The 19,766-nt window shown below is 36.5% G+C and overlaps 1 protein-coding gene across 23 annotated transcripts in view; it reads right to left on the reverse strand.

The window, feature by feature from the left end:
* The window catches only part of LOC126919367 (bromodomain adjacent to zinc finger domain protein 2B-like), a 211,586-nt gene that overhangs the window by 21,041 nt on the left and 170,779 nt on the right, over positions 1-19,766 (reverse strand). For 20 of the 23 annotated variants that reach the window (XM_050728446.1, XM_050728452.1, XM_050728450.1 and 17 more), the window contains 10 exons: positions 8,764-8,991; positions 7,536-7,721; positions 6,504-6,666; positions 6,356-6,373; positions 5,321-5,564; positions 4,446-4,707; positions 3,192-3,574; positions 2,159-2,473; positions 1,709-1,983; positions 1,213-1,294 (listed from right to left, as the gene is read on the reverse strand). In XM_050728446.1, coding sequence (XP_050584403.1) covers positions 1,213-1,294; positions 1,709-1,983; positions 2,159-2,473; positions 3,192-3,574; positions 4,446-4,707; positions 5,321-5,564; positions 6,356-6,373; positions 6,504-6,666; positions 7,536-7,721; positions 8,764-8,991 — 2,156 coding nt within the window. Of the gene's footprint in view, positions 1-1,212; positions 1,295-1,708; positions 1,984-2,158; positions 2,474-3,191; positions 3,575-4,445; positions 4,708-5,320; positions 5,565-6,355; positions 6,374-6,503; positions 6,667-7,535; positions 7,722-8,763; positions 8,992-9,937; positions 10,346-19,766 lie in introns of those variants that run through there. The other 3 variants (XM_050728461.1, XM_050728455.1, XM_050728456.1) reach the window with 3 other exon arrangements.

Genomic DNA, 19,766 nt, shown 5'->3' on the forward strand with positions numbered 1-19,766 from the left:
CATCGAGTTCACGTACACGACTATGGGAACACATCTCGGGCAGACTATCTCGATACGTAGGTGGAGCGAATTATTATCCATTAAAAATATCGAAACCACCGGAAACATCGATGTTTTCATCATTTATATTCGCCAAGAACAATATCCTTTTAGTCTACTTTTATTTATATCCTGTTTCTATACCAAGAATGCTATACATGTTTTGCTAAATCGTTAAGAATTTTCAATTACCCAATAAAATTGTCGTAATTGTTACAATTAATATCTATTTTCATAATTTGTAACGAATATATAGAAGATAACGGAAATTCGAAATTCAAACATCGACATCATGCCGGTCTCGATTTTTCTCGACAGTTCTTTCCTCCCATTCTCTCGTACATTTTCTCTCGCTCATTCTCTCTCTATGAAAGCTGCACGGTTCATCGCGGTTCTCATCAATGAAACCCAAAGACTGTCGGGTCGATTCTCGCCGTGTGGAGGACCCGGAAGCGAGATGCAGCCACAAACGATCCTCGATGGAAAACGACTAAAAAGAAACGCGTTCTCGGCTCACTGGCGACGAGGTGCGTAAACGAACAGAAAAATGTATCGAACACAAAACTAAAAAAAGAAACTTTGGAACTAAGGGGTACGAGATTAGGTGGAGAAATTGTTGGTATAGTATATTAGTTTGGAAGAGACTCTGGGAGGACATGCTGGGTTCTCCTGTCACTATTGCTAGCGATTCTCGATCGTCTATAGGGGTTCTTGGTTTTCGTGTGTCCTGGGACATTTTTTCTCTGTTTCTTCTCATTTTTTTTTTTTTTTTTTTTGTTTTTGGTTGGTTGTTTGGAATACGTAATGGGTGGTTTAAGGGGGTTTCACATATATGCGAGTATATAAAAGTTTTTGGAGTTTTACAAGAATATATCCACTGGAGAAGTATATATATATATGTATGTATATATATAATGTACAAATAGATGTATATATAATATACGTATATAGATATAGATAATATATATATATACATATATGTATATGTATAATATAAATACGACACACACAGAGAGCATGCGACACGCACGACAGGTGGACAAAATACAAAAAAACGTAATAGGTATCCCAAATAGAGTGAGAGAACAGACTCCTTGTGAATGAAACAACGAGAATCGAGACAAAATGTGAAAAGGAAGTAAACACTGTCATAAAAGAGGGGTTTCAACTTACCTCGAGCAGCTGTTGATTTCGAATCTCTCGCTCTCGCCTCACTGCCTCCTGCCTTTCCGTTTTCTCTTGCTCCTTGATGAGCCTGCAACGGGAACGCGATTAAATGATCAATCATTACCGTGATAAATATCAAACCCTTTGTGACCCGATAGTATTTTTCTAGAAAGAAAAAATTCAAACTTACGAAGCGTATACTTCAAAACATAAAACTAGAATATGCAAAATTACGAATTGCACTGATGAAAGAAATACATTATCCTATTATATCAGCATAGGCGTGTGAACCGAAATTCGATCAATTGATCTATCATTTACATAATTGGTAAATATTTAATCTTCTGCGGTCCAAGTGTTTCTCTAGAACGAAGTAATTCCGCTATTTGCAACTGGGTCGAAACTTAAAACTAGAATTACGAATTGGGTTAATGAAACGAAGACACTGCGTTATCGATATACATCGTTATATTTATATTTAAAACGATATTCAATGATTTACCTAGCTTGCTCCTTGTGTCGTTGCGCCTCCTCTTTCGCTAGCTTTTTTGCATATGCCAGTTTCTCCCTCTCGTACTGATTGTTTGTTCGCACGTCCCTGAAACCACCTGCGGCTCTCAACTCCTCCAATCTTCTCGCAACTTCCTGAGCGCCCAACCTAACGAATTCCGCCTCCGCGAGACCCATCGTTGGCTGCAGGAATTCACCCACAAGCGGACGAGACGAGAACGAGAAGTTTGCCGTCGTTAAGTCGGGTGGATTCTGTTGCTCCAAAAACTACAAAACACGATTCCAACATAATTACATAATGACGTACATATATGTATATATAAACTACAATCTTCCAGTCCAAAAGAAACGAGAAAAAAACATCAAATTAAAATGAATGAAAAATCAATAACGAAGATATTAAAGGAGAAGAAACAAATCCTTTTGAAGAAAAGGAACTAACCTTCGCCAAATCCGGACTACTCCTGAACGTCTTTCCACAAGGACTATAATAAGACACGTCACCCTTTATCACCCCTGACTTTCCTAATCCCTTGATGACGGTCTCTCGCTTCCAGCCACGCTCAAGCGGCACCTGCAGATCCCTTTCGCTAGGCTTCACTTTTCTTCTCTTCGCGCTAGACACGCCATCCGCGTTGTCGTCGTCGGTGTCCGTCACAACGTCGGTGTTGCTGCCGCTCTCGCTCGTCACGTCCATGTTGCTTTCCTCGCCGGATACCTCGAGTACCTTGTTCTTCATCTTCTCCTGTAAAGACCGCTATATAGGGAGCATGGTTTTAGTGGAAAATCATAAGTGAAAAAAACAAAACTGTCCGCGCCCGTGGTTTTCGCTTCGATTTTTCGGTCATTCTTCCCTCGTGATGCTCCATCTGCTTGAAATTTCACATTTGCAGTGAAAATTAATGTAGCGGTGCTCGTTCAAATTCTGATAATTTGCAATTCTCGCGAAACTAGTAGCAATTTCGTTTTGCATAAGAGTACTCTTGAACTCTTTGACAAGTAAAGAGAATAGATCTGGCAGAAGTAAGAGAAATATCACGTCTTTTCCACTGTCTTTAGATTGCATATTGCTATGAGTGCGACGAAACAAATAGAGCTTAAATAAACATTTGTTCGATTAATTAAATATAATGAGGGCACTACTTTAAGCATTTTGTTAGATACGTTTATGTATTAGGCGCGTTCTGTACACTGTTAAATTTCCCATAAATATCATAGTCATTAGATTACATTAAGCTGAAAACATTGAAAATAAGTAATGAAGAACAATAATACTGAATGAGTCATTTGAATCTAGGCTATACAACTCTATCGAGATTTAAACGAGCACTACTGTAACCGTAGCTTCAATAAAATCAATAAATCAAGATGCTTAACTCATCGAACTTGGAAATTGCATAAAACGAAACAAAGAATATACCCATTTAAAAAAAATTGAAAAATTATTTCCATAATGTATTTACTATGAAATTTACCTGATTCTTGTCATCGATCTGGCCAGTGGCAGTGGCATGCAATTGAGCAGCCAGAATATTCGACCTAAGTAACGAGACCTGATGAGACAATGGCACACTAGGATCCAAAGTGGGCGTCGGTTTGATTCCCAAAGCTCTACTCTGAGCTAGCAGCGAGGCCACCGTGTTCTTCTTCGGTTTTGATACTCCACGACCCAAGTTTCTCGGCCGACCATCTTTGTGATGGGTCGTGCTGGCGCTCTCGCTCTCCTCGCTTCCGCTGCTCGGTCGTTGAGGTGAATCCGCTGCAGCGAACAGCTGCGCCAAGGATGGACTCGGCGATGCTGGCACCGGTACGGAATTCTGTGGTACCCTTCGAGGCTTCGGTCCTGGTTTTCTTCTCGCTAGTTGTGGAAACAGTCGGTTTATACGAAATATGGTACAAGATTTTATTTGAAACTTTGTAATTTTTGCATTAAAATTTGTTTTCCAGTTCGCGATGGATGACACTTCAGCTCAAAAGTTTGGAGCGTGTTAACATTTCAAAAGAAATAACGACGTCTTTAATTAAATAACTATTTTATTCATAATTCTCTTATAGTGTTAAGATTGTAATTAATTATATGTAAAAATGAAACTTGTGTGTTATAACTATAATTCTTATTTCTTAATGAAATGTATAAAAAAATTTGTTCTGTGGAAAAAGCAAAAAGTGCTCTAACATTTTGAGCAGCTATGTACGTCAAACTCTTATTTAGCAAATATATCAACACATGCATCAAACATTCATGGACAATCTACGTGTCACAATTCAGTGACATTACTTTATCAGGTATGAATGAAGTTTCAGTTATAGCAAAAGTTCCTCTTTTATCGATCTAAAGCTGGAAATCAAAATCTAAATCTAAAATTAGAATCAGTTTAACTCAAAACAAATGCACTTATCTTCAAGTTACTAAGTAACTTGTTAAAATAGAGTGTTTCATATATGCAATATGAAGTATGAAAAGATAAAACATTCATAGAAGTTTTTGTCTTGTTTTTCTCAGTTGCAGTAGATTATCATAAATAAGCATTATTCACAGCGCTCGTTGTTAGTACTTTTATTTCGATTTTTTACATTATTTTATTGCTTTTCTCGGTTCTATTGACTGACTTCATAGTGTATATGATTACTGTTGTCGTTGCGAATGTATCAATCTACTGAAGAACTCAAGAAACATATTGTTTGATGTTTTTGAATCATTTGAATTTTTGCGCAAATGTAGTACTTACAAGTTCGATCGGAGGCGAGTAACGACTGACTTAAATTACTGAGCTGACTGAGCGGCTGACTGCCTGAAATCGGCGAGCTACTGCTCGTCGTCGAGGGTTTCAGCGAGAGGTTCAGCGGCGCGTCCGAATCATTCGAATTATTCGCGTTAGTGGTTGTTGTATACGACGATGGCGCTGGTAAGGCAGAGCCGTTTGTCGAGTGTGCCGGTAGTTTGATCACCTCCACGCGATCCACCGACTCCCTATAATCGTTCGACTCGGTCTGAAAGAAATACAAACGACAATATTACACCCAGTACTCTTAGGATCTTCTTTGGGATTTAACTTTGAAATTCTGTCTTTTAAGCTCTTCAGTTTAGTTAACTGACTATACTAAACAGATTTAATTCTTGATTAATATTGTGCACTATTCACAAGATATCTGATATCAAATAGATCAGGAATGTGATGATTCTTACACTCACTACACGTTAATTAATATTTTACAGGATGCACTGTCTTTGAGATATTTAGTATCACATGTATCAAGACTACAGCGATTCTTTCACTCGCTATAGCACAATTAGTATTGTATAGAATGCACCATACGACATATAACATTTATATTTATCTAGAGGATTCTATTGCGAAATTTCAAACGTTTATGAATATGTATACTAATGGTCTTAATCTTTAAAATCATAGATTTTTCTACTAGAATTCGACTTTACTAACTAGTCTTCTCTTCAATTATTTGATGAAGCTTTAATTAGAAATTTTATACATTTCTTGGTTGAGAATACACAGATTCCACCCTAAGATAAATTAACTACATAACTATTTTTTAGGCTACTTCCATTCTATCATAGCATTCTAAGATAGAAAATGATAATTACCCCCGTGCGATTATATTTTCTCGGTTCCATCATTAACGAAGATGTCGTGGTGTTTGTCTGATGAGCACTTAGAGCAGGTACCGGCGGTGGATGGACACTCACACTCGGTGTGTCTAAGGATATAGTCTTCTTTCTCCCGCGGTTCGTTGTGCCAGGAACCTTTGGACCGACTATGCTCGACGTGTACTTGATAATCTCCGTATCAGGTGGTAGGCGTACACCTCCTAATATACTGCTAGGGTCGCTAAATAAATATAATTTAAATAATCATTTAGATCATTCAATCTCTTGTTTACATTTCGACCGAATCTTTCAAGATTTACGAACGAGATACTTTTACGTAAATTTTTAATCCATGCGTTTAGTAGCCCTTCAAGCACACGATTATCGTAAACTGAATTAATTATTCTAATATACATAGAACTAAATAAGATTGATATAAAAATAATTTTAGAATCAAAGAATCGTTCTATAATAATAAGAGCTTATAATACAGCATCAAAGTATTAGAGACGAATATGCAAAAGGACGAATGCAATCTATGTCCACAAAGGGCTAAAATGTTAACCACGTAATCGTCTTTTTTCCGCGACTATTTTGAATATTAAATACAACGGAACGGGCGACTAGTTAAAGGACAAATTGTTTAAAACGGCGCGACGTTAAGGGCCATCGAGCAATCATAACAACGAAATTACACGGTTACAAGCATCGTATGAAAGTTAAATGAACAGGAGAGTGCCGGTAGCGCGGAATTCACGGGGAGAGAGAGAGAGAGAGAGAGAGAGAGAGAGAGAGAGAGAGAGAGAGAGAGAGAGAGAAATGGAAATAGAGAAAAATACCCCATGAATTGTGAATAACAAATATCGATCGTGCACGAGCATCTCTTTCGATTCGTTTTGTTTTATCTCCTTCCTCTTCTCTTTCATTTTTATTCATTTTACGTATCATTTTCTTTTCTCTTTTCTTTTTTTTCGATTCGTCGTTGTTATTAATATTTTTACTTTTTTTTGTTCGTTCTTAACGATCTCTCACCTGCCCTCTTTCGCAGAACTGTAGGCGTATCGGCAAGCGTGGAAAAATAATTAATGGGAAACGGTAAGTGCGCTGCGGACGCGGGGCGTCTGTTAAAAAATAATGAAAACGGGAAAACCATCGATTTAACGAGCGTGCACACTCGTACCTGACAACGTTCGTTTGCGAATTCGGCGTGCTGCTGGTCGACGTGCTGTGATGAGACGACGTGACTGGTGCTTGAGTCGAAACTGGTAAACTGCTGCCCGTCATACTCGGCGTCGTCGAGCTGCTACTGCTCGCTGGTGTCTTGTGACTCTTACTTGACTTAGCTTTTGATTCATAGGAAACAGACATTTTATCATTTTTCGTTATTTTGTACGTACTACCAAGTACGAGAAAGATAAAAGAAATTTCAAAAGTTTGATTAAAAATTACTAAATTGCTTAACTCTTTCGTTACTAGATATTTGTAATTACGATTCTTATAACAAAGAATAATTCATGGATACCGTATAAAAAGAGTTCAGATTTTCTAAAGGAATACGGTATAACTTCATTTATCTGAATTAATTTCGATTTGGAGGTATTGATTTTCGCTATTATTTATAATTTTTCATTCACATTGAGGCCGGGATTACATTCAGATAAGTAGACTAAGTCGACAGGAGTTCGTTTAATCAAACATAACTAGAATTTCGTCGGAATATATAAATGAATATATAAGTGCTGTTTTACTAGAATTTTTGCAAAGAGCAATAAAACCAGTATTACACTTGTGACATTGACTTGTGCGTACAGTTATTGTTAAAAAATATGGTTAAAATATTGCGTTTATTTCGTTGACAAGAGATAAACTACTAAAAGCATCTTTTATAAATAAAATTGCAAAAGTATTTTATACGCTTAGAGATATAATTTAATAATTTAATTATACGGTACTAACGCAATTACACGTGTTTCATACAGTGTATTTATCACGTGACTGTATCTTTTCTAATTGTTGCAGCGAAAGAGTTGAACAAATTCTGAAGAATCTTGATCTCGTGTAATTTCAGGAATTATATAGTGAAATTGGCAATGTTTTAAAAAATATTAAACGATCTAATCTAAAATTATTGGAATCAAATGTGAACAAAAGTAATGAATAGGAATAATATTAAATAAGGAAGAATGAAAGATCGTAAATTTATGATACTTACACTTACTAGACTTATGGGACGAAAGGGACGGGGGATTAAGTAGAGAGGCAGGATAGGGTGGCAGAAGGCTCTCGGCACCAGGCGGAAATCCGGGTAGCCCTGCCGCTCCTTGTAACCTCGCGAGGTAGTCCTGTGCAGCTAAATGTGAGGCCATTGTCCACCACGCTGCACTAGCAGGATTGATACCTACAAATTTCAAATTGTTAGCTTCATTTTCACGTTGCTATCTTATCGTCATTCATAACCATAATCACTTTATTATTGTTCATTCTACTGTGTTTCCTAAGACATTTTCGACCCAATCGCGTTTTTCTACCGTTAAAAAATGTTTAAAGTCGAAGAAACATATGAAAAAATCGTTGTTGATATGCACGATTTCTTGTTCCAATTTCACCTTTTGCTTGTTAAAACAAGAGTGAGATTGGGACATAAAAATTCGAGAACCGTAGCAAATTAACCATGTATTACTAACCTAGATACGCTCGAATTTCTCTTGTATGATGTTTTTGTAAATATTCATTTGTTTGTATTAATGTTGAATATATCAGTTAATATTTTATGATACTGTTTATTATTCTGTTATTTGTTTGAAACTGTTTATTGTTTGAAACATACAAACAAAAGAATGACTTCAAATTGTCAAAACTCGTAAAACGAAATTTTAGGGCGATGACAAGCATACCTATGTTAATACTACGCTGAATTACTTTAAATTGAATACATTTAATTCATACATTTAGTTTACGAATAAAAAATATGAACTCCTATGAAATTTCACAATTGAAGATAGTGGTGCAATACGAAGTCAGCTTTATTGTTCAGTAAATTAAGTAAACCAATAAGAACTAACTCAAAATTAATCAAAATCAAATTCATAAAATAGCTAATATTACAATTATCAATATTTTGAAAATATTCAAGAACAGACAGGTAATGGAAGTTGATTTTATTCCTAAAACAAGTAAACAATCAGGATAGGTAATAGAAAACTACCTGACAGTCTATCGAATTTTAAAATTGCTATAAAAGACAAGCGTAACTTATCACTGATTCTCCTCTACGGGTTTCATATAAAACCGTTAAATACCTATACCGTTTTCCCCTTTCCAGACAATACATTTATATATTTCTACTGCTACTTTCGTATTCCTGTAAACCCTCCAATTACACAGTCCATTCTATACTAACATTGATATCTCTATAATGCGTAGGATAACAATGAAATTACCTAAACTCGCAGCCTGACTGGCAGCTACACTCAGAGTACCAAGGCTGCTATGGGAGTATGGAGGTGGTGGTGGAGCGGAAGCTGGCGTGTGGCCCCCGAATCCGGGAGCGGAGCCACCACGGCCCAAGATGGCATAAGCCGATGGTAAATGATGGGCCCCCAATCCATACCCGCCCGGCATTCCGCCGAATAACGACGAAGCTGCACTGTCGCCTCGAGGCCAATACGCTGCAATCAAAATCAAATTGACACGTTCAATTACACGTACTTATACGAGTATAAAGACGTTATCGTTTAATTCCTTTGAAAAACAAACTTCTATTAGGTTATGTACGTTTATGATTATATATACAATATATGTATAGAGGAGTAGTTTTCTATGGAATATCTTCATGAGTCAGTGCATCATTAGATAACTAGAATAAGATAACTAGAACATGAAACGTTTAATTTGTGCTAAATATCGTAGGTGTTCCAATACTTATTAGACGTCACTGTAAATAAAGTGTCATTTTGAATTGAACTCTTTTAATATACCAATTATCGTATCCATCACTTATAATCGACTTATTAGTTAATAATATATCATGCTTTTCATACTTAACAATATCTGTAGCTAATTTACAGTGATATATTTACATACTCATCGTTAAATTCAAATATTCCTTTTTTTCTTGCTATGGTACAGCTGGGACATTTAATGCATTTTTAAGTTTTAATATTGACGAGAGATTTTACCCATTACTTTCTAATATGCAAATTTACGAACAATTATTCTAAAGAGGTTACACGAAAAAATGAATATGATGCTTGTTCTGCGTTTTTGTTGAGTGGTAACGTGAATAAATAACAGATATATTACTGCCGTAAGAAAACAACATCTGTGAGGGATGTACTTTCGATTTACAGCTGCGATCGATATTGCAAATCTTCTTTATATATTTCGATATACGATATTGCGATAACTTCATAGCGATTCACAACTATAAAGCTATACGTAAAAGTAGTCCTATTTACATAACCTTCAAGTTCGATCATTTCGACAATTATCTACGATCTTACAAAATGTTTGGGTATTTTCTTATTCAATTCCGTTATTTATTGTTGTAACTTTATTATTATTATTACTACTACTACTGCAAATTTGAATACTATTATTATCATACGTATATACAATTGAAATAAATTTGTTGCTCTTGTGCGTCCTGCCAGCCATTTTTCAAACAACCCATTTTCTTTAGTCTTGAGGTGATTTTGATGTAGGGTGCCAAAGAAATACTCGGCGGTGCTCAACAGTATATTTATTTAACAATCCTCGCTTTCGACTCGTTTCGTACAATTCTCGATTTCAACTCACTATTCTCACTTCTCCGTTAAAACTCGACTATTCTCACTTCACGGTTAAAGCTCGACTGTTTTCTTCATCCGATTTGTTTCTTTTGTCGCCCTTCAATATCCCCACTACGCACTCGTTCGTTAGGCATCCGCCATTGTTGCCACGTACTCTTTTTTCCAAATATTCGGCGGAAGGATCGTAGGAATATCGAAGGCTCATTAGACCTGTTGGCCTTACGCTTCGCTGATGTACTTTGTGTACCAACAAAACCGTTAGAAAGTTTTGTTGTCGAATGCCGCTACACTCTAATATCAAATGTTACAAGGTAGAAATTTGATGCTTTGATAATTGTTACTAATTCCTAACGATCGTTGAAGTAATCGTTAAAGATTCCATTATTTAATTAAATGTTTAACTAACAATGAAACGGGAGAGCAGAAAAGAAGCTTCAAATTTTCATTACCAATACTAGCTGCAAACATTGTTGAGCACTCAGATTCGTACTCGTGTAACACGATACCGGTGCATACACGCACACACCCGTCGGCAATTCCAGTTAATTAACCAATTATCCGCGAGCGTCATACGCAATTGATTTACCTCCCGGAATTAAATATAATTCAGTATGGGAGGTTCGCAGAGCGCCAGCACGTACGTACGGCGTTCCCGAAAAATATTTGTAAATTCGGGAAACGAAGAGATAATTAGAGGGCCGGCCAGATATTTCGCCCTCGTTATGTAACCCCGTTAATGGACGCTGGAAACTCCGATCGCGAACCATGTGAAAAGATTGAAATGCGCAAGAACAACCTGCCTACACACAACCCAAAACCTGATAGCTTGAATATTTCGAAAATCATTGGCTTAGAAGATTCAAAATTTCAATACCTTTTCAGTAATTAATAAAAAGAAAATTCCAACAAATTAATACAAAATTTAGCAACTTAATTAAAAAGGGGAAAAGAAGAATACCTTAGAAATTATCAATTCAGAAGATTAGAAGTTTCCGTAACGTTTCAATAATCGATGAATGGAAAATTTCCGCAGGTTTCATTCAAAGATGTAAGAAAGAAAGAAGAAGGGAAACATTGCACTAATCTTTTGCTGCGACTTTTTCTTTGGTTTCAGTTACGCTTTCAGAATTTCCATTCTCTTTAGTGTGTGACACGTCTTATATGTTTGTGTCTTTCTTTATATACAGTGGAACTCCATCGATCAGGGAATGAACAATTCATATAACTGGAGTTCACATAATAGAAATTCACAAATTTTCTTCACCATTCATTATTCTTCGCTCGTATAATATGAGTTCAGGTAACTAAAATTCCACTGATATAAATGGAGTTGCGCCGTAGGTTTACTTTTATTTCTCAAATTGGTAATAACCTACACCAATTGCTAATGACCTATCGTTGTGCCAGGATAACACTAACGTTTGATCGATTAAATTTCCCTAGTACAACGAATTATCCCTATCGAGGCGATTAACAATTAAATTGTTATCGGCTGTATCAACGATCGTAATGATACGCAGAAGAGGAAGCGAGGAATAAATTGCAGTGTACACATTGCTGGAACTCGTTATGATGATGCCGTTTAGGTGAGATAAATAAAAACGGCGGATGCCGATACTTTCTGATTTTCATGAAGTGCTAACGATTTTCATAAAACCTTTCTTTAGTTATACGACTATGATTAAGCATCGAGGATATCCTACGGTCCCTATGGAATTACCCTAAATCTCCTCTATTACGCGTTCTTGCCTTCAATAATGATAGTGCTTTGACTGGCTGCGATTACGCTTCGTACTTATATACGAAGCTGAGCTTTTATTTTTTCTTTTTAAGTAGAATCATCAATGAATACAGATAGCTGTAAGTATCGGTTGAATGAAATTATACCGAAGGAGACGATTCAACTTCAATGGCAAATAATGAACTCGAATCGAACTGAAACTAAACTGTATAATCGGAGCTTCCACTCGACATTTTTTTTTAGAAATTAAATGTAATGGAGAACAAGAACACAGAACAAGTTAATCATTTGATTCCTGACAAATTAAACGCTAGTCATGTATTTTAATATTAAAGTTTTATATAAAGGTTTATAATCTAAACAGTTAGCTAATTAATAATCATTGCAAATATCTATTGCTATAATTTAACGACTTTAAGTAGATATTTTCTTAAGTAGAAAACGATAATTAAGAAGAGGCATAGCCCTTAGACGAGCAATAAACTGAAACATTTATTAATTTTTATACATTTGTGGAAATATCTTAATAATTTAATGTGCGCCACTAATCTCTATGTTCATAATTGCATAAGAACATTGGATAAATTTTGCAATAACTTTAATTACGATAATTTAAAAAACAAACACTATCCTATGCGACAAACCGCACTAGAACAACTTATATAATTTTATACGTGTATAATTGCGTAAATAAATGTATGCATATGCAACATGCAAACACAAATAATACAACCGTGACTGGTCAACGATATGTAAAAACACGAGATTACATAAATAATCAGTTTGCGAGATCTTTCGTAATTTCACTCATAGATGCGATAAATTAAGAATGCTACATGCAAATATATGTAAAATATTTATTTTATGCTTTCAAAAATAGATTTCCTATATTTTTCTAAATGAAATGAATTATTCTTATTAATCATTTATAGCGTCAGAAACTGAACTAAAATCTAATCCTGAGACGCTTCGTCCATGCTTGCGAACAGTTAATCTTTATTAATCGAATTAATAATATTATACCATTCAATAAAATTTGATCTACCATTCAGAAATCGAAGATCAATCGACCTTGAAATTCTTTCTCCAATTTTTCGTTAATCGAAGAACGAATCGAGTTTGGTCGAGTTCTCGTGTTTCTACAATTTATTGTTACAAACGTGGACGCAATTGTACCATAGATTTTCTACGAGTACGGCGGCCTTGAGCAAGGCCGTGGCATTGAAATCCAAGCGCCGCTTTAATTTATACCGGACGTTGAACCCTCGGCTGGCTTACACGACTACTTCACCGACTGGAGCAACTGCATAATACTCCAGCTGCATATATACATACTATACATACGTGTTATGTACATATATATAACTATATATATATATATACATATGTATACATAGATGTACGTACGTAGTACGTACGCACGCGTTACGATGTTGAGAAATTGAAATTTTATCGCGATGGATTTCGTCTCCTCCCCTCTTGGTTTCATCGCAATTACTTTGTTCTCACGATTTTTAACTTTTCTTTCACAAAGTTTTTCTATCCTTCCACGTTTTCACGGTATGCAGAACAAACGGCACAAGATGTTTTCGATACGCTACAGTTGCTGAAGGTAACGTCATGTTAATTTAAAAAATTGTAGTGTTTACGAAGTTTATGCGATGATTGGAAAAAGTTTAAAAAAGGAGACAGAGAATGCTAAAGGCAAAAGAGTCGTTGATAACAAAAATAAAGAAGGAGTCTGTTGACATTAGAATCATTAGAGTGGTCAATAAGTGAAATTCGTAACTTGTTCGTATATGTTTTTTTGGATGTACTACGATGCATTTTCGAGGATTTTCTATGACACTTTGTCAAGTATGTACACATATCAGATAAAGACTTGTTTTCTCCTTTAAATCCTATAATTTCATTTATTTTCATTATATCGTTTTAATCCTTTTGGTTATCGATTTTGCCAATAAATATTCTAATAAGGCCTGTTAATAAACACCACATATAATACGAAACGGTTAAGAGATATTTTCGAGGATTACACGAGACACGGGAATTACATTTCTGAACTTACTCTTTAACTCATCCTCGCCAAGTACGTACATAACATTTTTTTACTCGACTTTTAATACAGTCACAAATTTCTTGCTTTAATGAGCCAGCGACGGTGAACGAGCTGTTACGTGCTTTCCTCTTTAACGTAGATGCTTTAATGGCAATCCATTATTCGAGTAACCGAGCGACCAGCGTGCAAGACAGAGAGAGATGGCGCGCATTAAGCCAGTCCGCCATTTTCGGGACCACGGACTACGTTCGCCACGCCAACTTCCGTAACGATTCTCGATTAAAGAAACGACGAACAAACATCTCGTTTATTCGTTCGACAGAATCCTGCCAGCCTGTATGAAATTTCGTTGCGAAACGCTTCTAGCAACGTAATGATCGTTAATTGAAAAGGAAAAAAATCTGTAATTGGAGATTTCAACGATCTTTCGATCGGATAAATGAAGGCTGCGTGGATTCGCGTAACGAAGAGGAATTAAACGTACGGTAATCTTGTTTATACGAGACAATTTTATCGAAGGTTCTTCGTTTCCACAACATTGGCGCGATAAATCGTTCGACTAATCGTTTTTCCAACGAATCGAACGAGACCGACTCTATATCTTAGGAAAATTGAATGAAATAAAATGAAATCCACTGGGGGGGGGGGGGAGACGTTGGGAAAATTGTACGAGAGAAAAACGATGGAAAAGAAATACGTCTTTGATGTTCGTTGTAGATCGGTAGCAGCACGTGTTCTTGAAAATTCAACAACACGATGTTCTAAACGAAGACAAAGACTGCCAGTGCGGTCTTATAGTTTCAGCACGCGATGCGTCAGGTTTATCGATTTGTGATTAGGCTTTGGTGTGAGAGCTGGCCAGCTGGGTACGGGCCACCTACCCAGAACTAGGGAGAACTAGGCAGTGACAGCTTGAAGACACCTTGAATCGCTTGGAATGATCGAATTTTTAAGCTGCCTGTCCAAATTTCAATTTTCCAAACTCGCATTCTTCGCAAAATTTGTGGGAAAGTTCCTCAATTTTGATTGATTGAAATTAATTTAGTTTAACAATATCTTATTTGGTTTTGTATTAAATACAATTATTTATAAAATCTTTAATACAATGTTCCATAAAATTTATTGATTGATTGTTTATTTAAATTTATAAAAAGACTAACGTTCTAGCGTTACATCTAGAGAGACGGCCAGCTAATCGCAAATCAGCTTCCTCACATGTCGCTGCACGATATTCCACACTCGTTGTATAAGTTTCAATCGGAACATCGAATTATCGCAAGAAGAATTATCGTCCGCTGGAAAACATTCTGAGATCGATATCGAGGCGATTTCAGATCGACAGGAGTACGGGAACAAATCGCAGTTGCCACGGCAGATGGCTTTTACGTCGCCATAAAATTGGTCGGCCAACGAATCTGTCTTGGAATAAATATCAGCGCACGCACGATTCACACTCGCAATAACCGGCCACGCTCTCCAACGAGGACGTTTATTGCACGATTTTAACGATTTTAACGGCGGAGAGCTTTCGACATGGCCATCGATTAACGGAAAAACAATGCACACCCCCACACAGGGGGTGGGCCCTTTATTAACGGGCACGGAAAAACAGGAAATTAGCGACGCGCCCGTGACTGTCGCTTCCAGTCAGACGCCGACGATGATGATGAACGGGCAGCACATCGATGACCCTATCCTGTGTTTCTACCCCCTTCCAAACCTTCTCTTATTCCGTTTCCACGAGGATGATTGCATTCTCTCTCGATATTCCGTGTTAAATTGCTACATATAAAATGTAGAACGTTTCTTTCAAGCTTAAATTTTCCATCTACTACATCACATCTACTAATTCTTATATCTTCTATTAACTGGATTAAAAAAGAACATGTACTTATACAATGAAAAATGTAACACACTGACAGGAAAATTTGAATGTAAGCCAGTTGAAAGTTAAGAAGGAATTAATCATAGAAAATAATAGACTTTCCAGTGACGAAAATCATATCCATATATAAGTATCCTTTTGTCAAAGAAAATCCATTTTCATGGTTGAGTAACAAAGAAACTACAATATATAATACCCAATACTAATTCAAATCTTAAATAATAATAAAATATATTTATCTGTAAATAATAAATAATATGCTAAATAATAAAAGAGTGTTCGTCTTTAATGCAAAATGACAAAAATACTTAGCTCTGAATACCTGAATAATAGAACGGTATACATTTACAATCCGAAATAACCAAAATACTTAAACCTAATTCTAACGTGCGTGAATAATAAAGGAGTACTTATCTATAAAGCAAAATACTGAGAAGACCTAGTTCCAATCCAAATATCCAATACTTGAAATCAGTAAGTCAATGAAAAAAGTAAGTAAAAAGTAGCATCTCAACGAAGTATCTTCTCGCTTTCATCTCTCGATACGTAATTCTACGTTAAAGGAGAAGCAAAAGCAACTAAAATTCGTTGGTTAACGAGAGATTCGACGCCACGGTCAAATTCCCCTCTGTACGTGGCTGCGTTCAATGAACAACAAATCTCGGCCAGGTTCGATGCGAAATCAGCGAACGAACAGCCCGATAAGAGAAACTAAACAAGCCAGGATAGACGAGAGGAGCGGATCGTAGGTGGAGGAAAGCGTTACGGAGCGACTGGTTCGTAGGATGTGTTCGGTCCGGGAGCCGGGAAAATGGCCGTGTTATTAAATCGATCGACGCTCTCTGGCCAGTAGGGGTTGGAGCTAGGCCAGGGGGCTGCGAGAGGGAGAGAAACGTATATAGCCACGGGGATGATGAGAACGCGATGGAAAGGGGCTCGAGAATTACGAATGGCTCTTGCTTGGTCGTCACACCGCCGGAAATCGGCGTCTCCTGTTTACGCGTTTTAATACACAATGCTCGCTGCGGAATTATTCCAACGGATAAAGAAGAGGGTCGTCTATTACGATTTCTGTGAAATGCGCTTGTTAACACATTGCTGGCCAACTTTCCAGTAAATGCAAAATTCTTCATTGATACTGATCGAGGAGGTTTTATGGCAAAGGAACTTGTTTGGAAATTTCTGATTCTTCCTAATATTTGTTTCCATACCTATAATGACTCTTAATGAATTTCGTTCTCCTTATAGTTATAACACTTATAGTTGCGTAATTATATACATATATACTTATACATATAAGGGGAAGTTTAATAGTAAATCTATTACTCGGATAAAAAATAACGTCTATTGGCTGTTTTTTCTGAAAGCTTCTGCTCGATTATTGAGTTGTCTGACAACTCCTTTTGTTTATTTGAAAGAAGCTTAACTTACTTTGAACTTACAGAAATGGCTTCTTGCTAGGCTCGAATACACAACACCGACCGGATGGTCGTACAGTAGCGGAGAATTTACGAATTGAAATAAAGTTAGGTTTGTAGGAGTAATTATGATTAATACTTCTATTTTACAGTAGGAAAAGTTAAATATTTGCGCGTGGTCCTAATGTGATAGCTAGAGACAGTATTTTTAACTTGTTAACCGAGTCAACGTCATAAATAGAAGCTTCTATTGTCAAAAATTCAAATAAATCGATATCAATTGAATTCTTGAATGCTTGCGAAACGGCGCATAAATAAATTTCTAAATAAAGAAAACATTGTATCTAAGAGATTGACAATTCTAATAACGAATTAATTCATCTTCCAGATTAATCCTCTTCAAATCTTATACTCTCCAGCTGGCAACTGGTAATAATGAATACTAGACAGCAGAAATTCTACGAAATTCCACGTTGAACCAAAGAAGACGAAGACGAAAAAGAAGAAGAAGAAGAGCAAAGAAAACCGAAAGAAACAGAGAGGGAGGAAGAACGAGATTATTGCGGAACAGGGTAACGTAACTTCTTGCTGCTATTTTAAGGGTACAGAATATACGGACTAGATCTTTTATTTTTCTTTCGTTTTTTCTTCCTTCCCCCTTTCTTCTCGTCGTTGGTGCAGTCTCGACGAGAGGAACGTGCCGAGAAGAAAATAGCTCGGACCAACGGTGTGGCACGGAACGACGCGAATCTTACGAGCTGGAAAGGCGACGGAATGAAAGATCCGAGATTTAACGCGACGCTATATTCATTCAACGTGTTCACCAGCGAGATACAAATAAGACTCGCGTAATCACGAAAGGGTCTCGTCGAGGCGAAGTACCACACGTATACATATGTATATGCATACGTATCACGCTTCAGCTTTTTTCAATGCCCTTTTCCTTTCCCCTGTGCCTAAAATCCCTGCATAGCCTTCGAGAATCGTCATAGCGCTATTGTTCCGGACTATGGGGTCCTTCACTGGCGAGTGTAATGCGAAATCATGGTCTTTTCGTCGATCAGATTTTGTATGCTTTCATTCGATGGTTAATTCGAATAGTTTCAGTAATAATGCATTAATAGCGAGCTACTTACTATTCGAGTATTTCGTATGGATTACCTGCGAAAAGATGCTATTTTATAAGAAGCTATTTACGAAGACTCAGAAATATTCGATAGAGATTTACGAAAGATTCGAAGCAGCTTTAATTCTAACATAGAATTTTGATCTTTCTTATTCGTATCTATCATATGTTCTATCCTCTGAATCTGTAAGTGAAGGGTTTTTAAACGAGCCATTTATAAAGTCCCAGGAATCCGAATTTTTTAAGAAAGTTCTAAGGAACAAGCTAATTCTAGTAATTTTAACATAGAAGATTAATTTTCCCAGAAGACAGGCTGGAAATCGCGCTGTGACGTAAGACAAGATTTTGAAAATTTACATTTAGTCATCTATTTCAATGTTCAAAGGTATTACCCTAACAAGCTTGAAAAAGTAAAATAAAATTTTTATAAAGAAAGAAAATATTATTTTACGAAAAGCATTAGGCTTCTCAGTCTCTCAAATAGTTGCGAATTACGCGATACATATAATGGCGTGATAGCCTTACAACTGTTCAATCATCGCTAACGAATTGCTCGATTCTGCCAACCATTGTGCAGGTAGACTCGACCAAGAACTGGAGAAATCTACACACGTCTTTTTAAATTCCCCATCTCTGCCCCGTATCACAGAATTGAAACACTAACAAGGAGCATATCGTGTTATCAGGAGACCGCGATACAGATTGCAATTACGAGCAAGAGCATCGTGTTGTTAGAAACAAGCGATGGGACGCGTGTCTTTGCAATTTCATAAGGATGACGCTCCGCGATTTGGTGGTCTTAAACTTGGTGCAGACGATCGATGTAACGTCGTTGTTACGATTTTGTAGCATGACGCTTTATGATTTGGCAGTTTTATTCGGTAGCGTCGAGATGGCATTGTGATTTCGCAGTGACGTTGAGCTATGTGACAATTTTATTAGAAATTTCACGCTTTTACATACACAAATATTTGAACTCGTATCATAAAATTATCAAAGTGGAAACTTTCAATTCTAAACTTAGTTCCTTTAAAAGATTATTTATATTTCACGCTTTAATTTAATAGATATTTAAGATTAGATTTCATTACATTTCAGAAAGCATATATGTATGCTTTGTTAGGATTACAATTAGCTTTCTCAGAAATCGAATAGCCCCTATTAGAGCTTATGATTTTAATAATAACAATTAGATCTTTGTGTCAGTGGATCTTTATGTAAATTTGTATTTCTATCAGTAGTATCAACGAGTTATCTAAGAGTTATCAAGAGCTATCTGCCGAGTTATCGACGAGTATCTAGCGAGTATTTATCGAGTATTAATTAGCGATCTTATTTTGCGACTTATACACTGTCTTAGCGAATCTGTTAGTACGAGCATCTCAGCGAATATTGTCTGTATATTAATTTATTTAATCATTTTA

The sequence above is a fragment of the Bombus affinis genome, chromosome 8 (assembly GCF_024516045.1).
Source record: "Bombus affinis isolate iyBomAffi1 chromosome 8, iyBomAffi1.2, whole genome shotgun sequence".
In the NCBI taxonomy this organism is placed as follows: Eukaryota; Metazoa; Arthropoda; class Insecta; order Hymenoptera; family Apidae; genus Bombus; species Bombus affinis.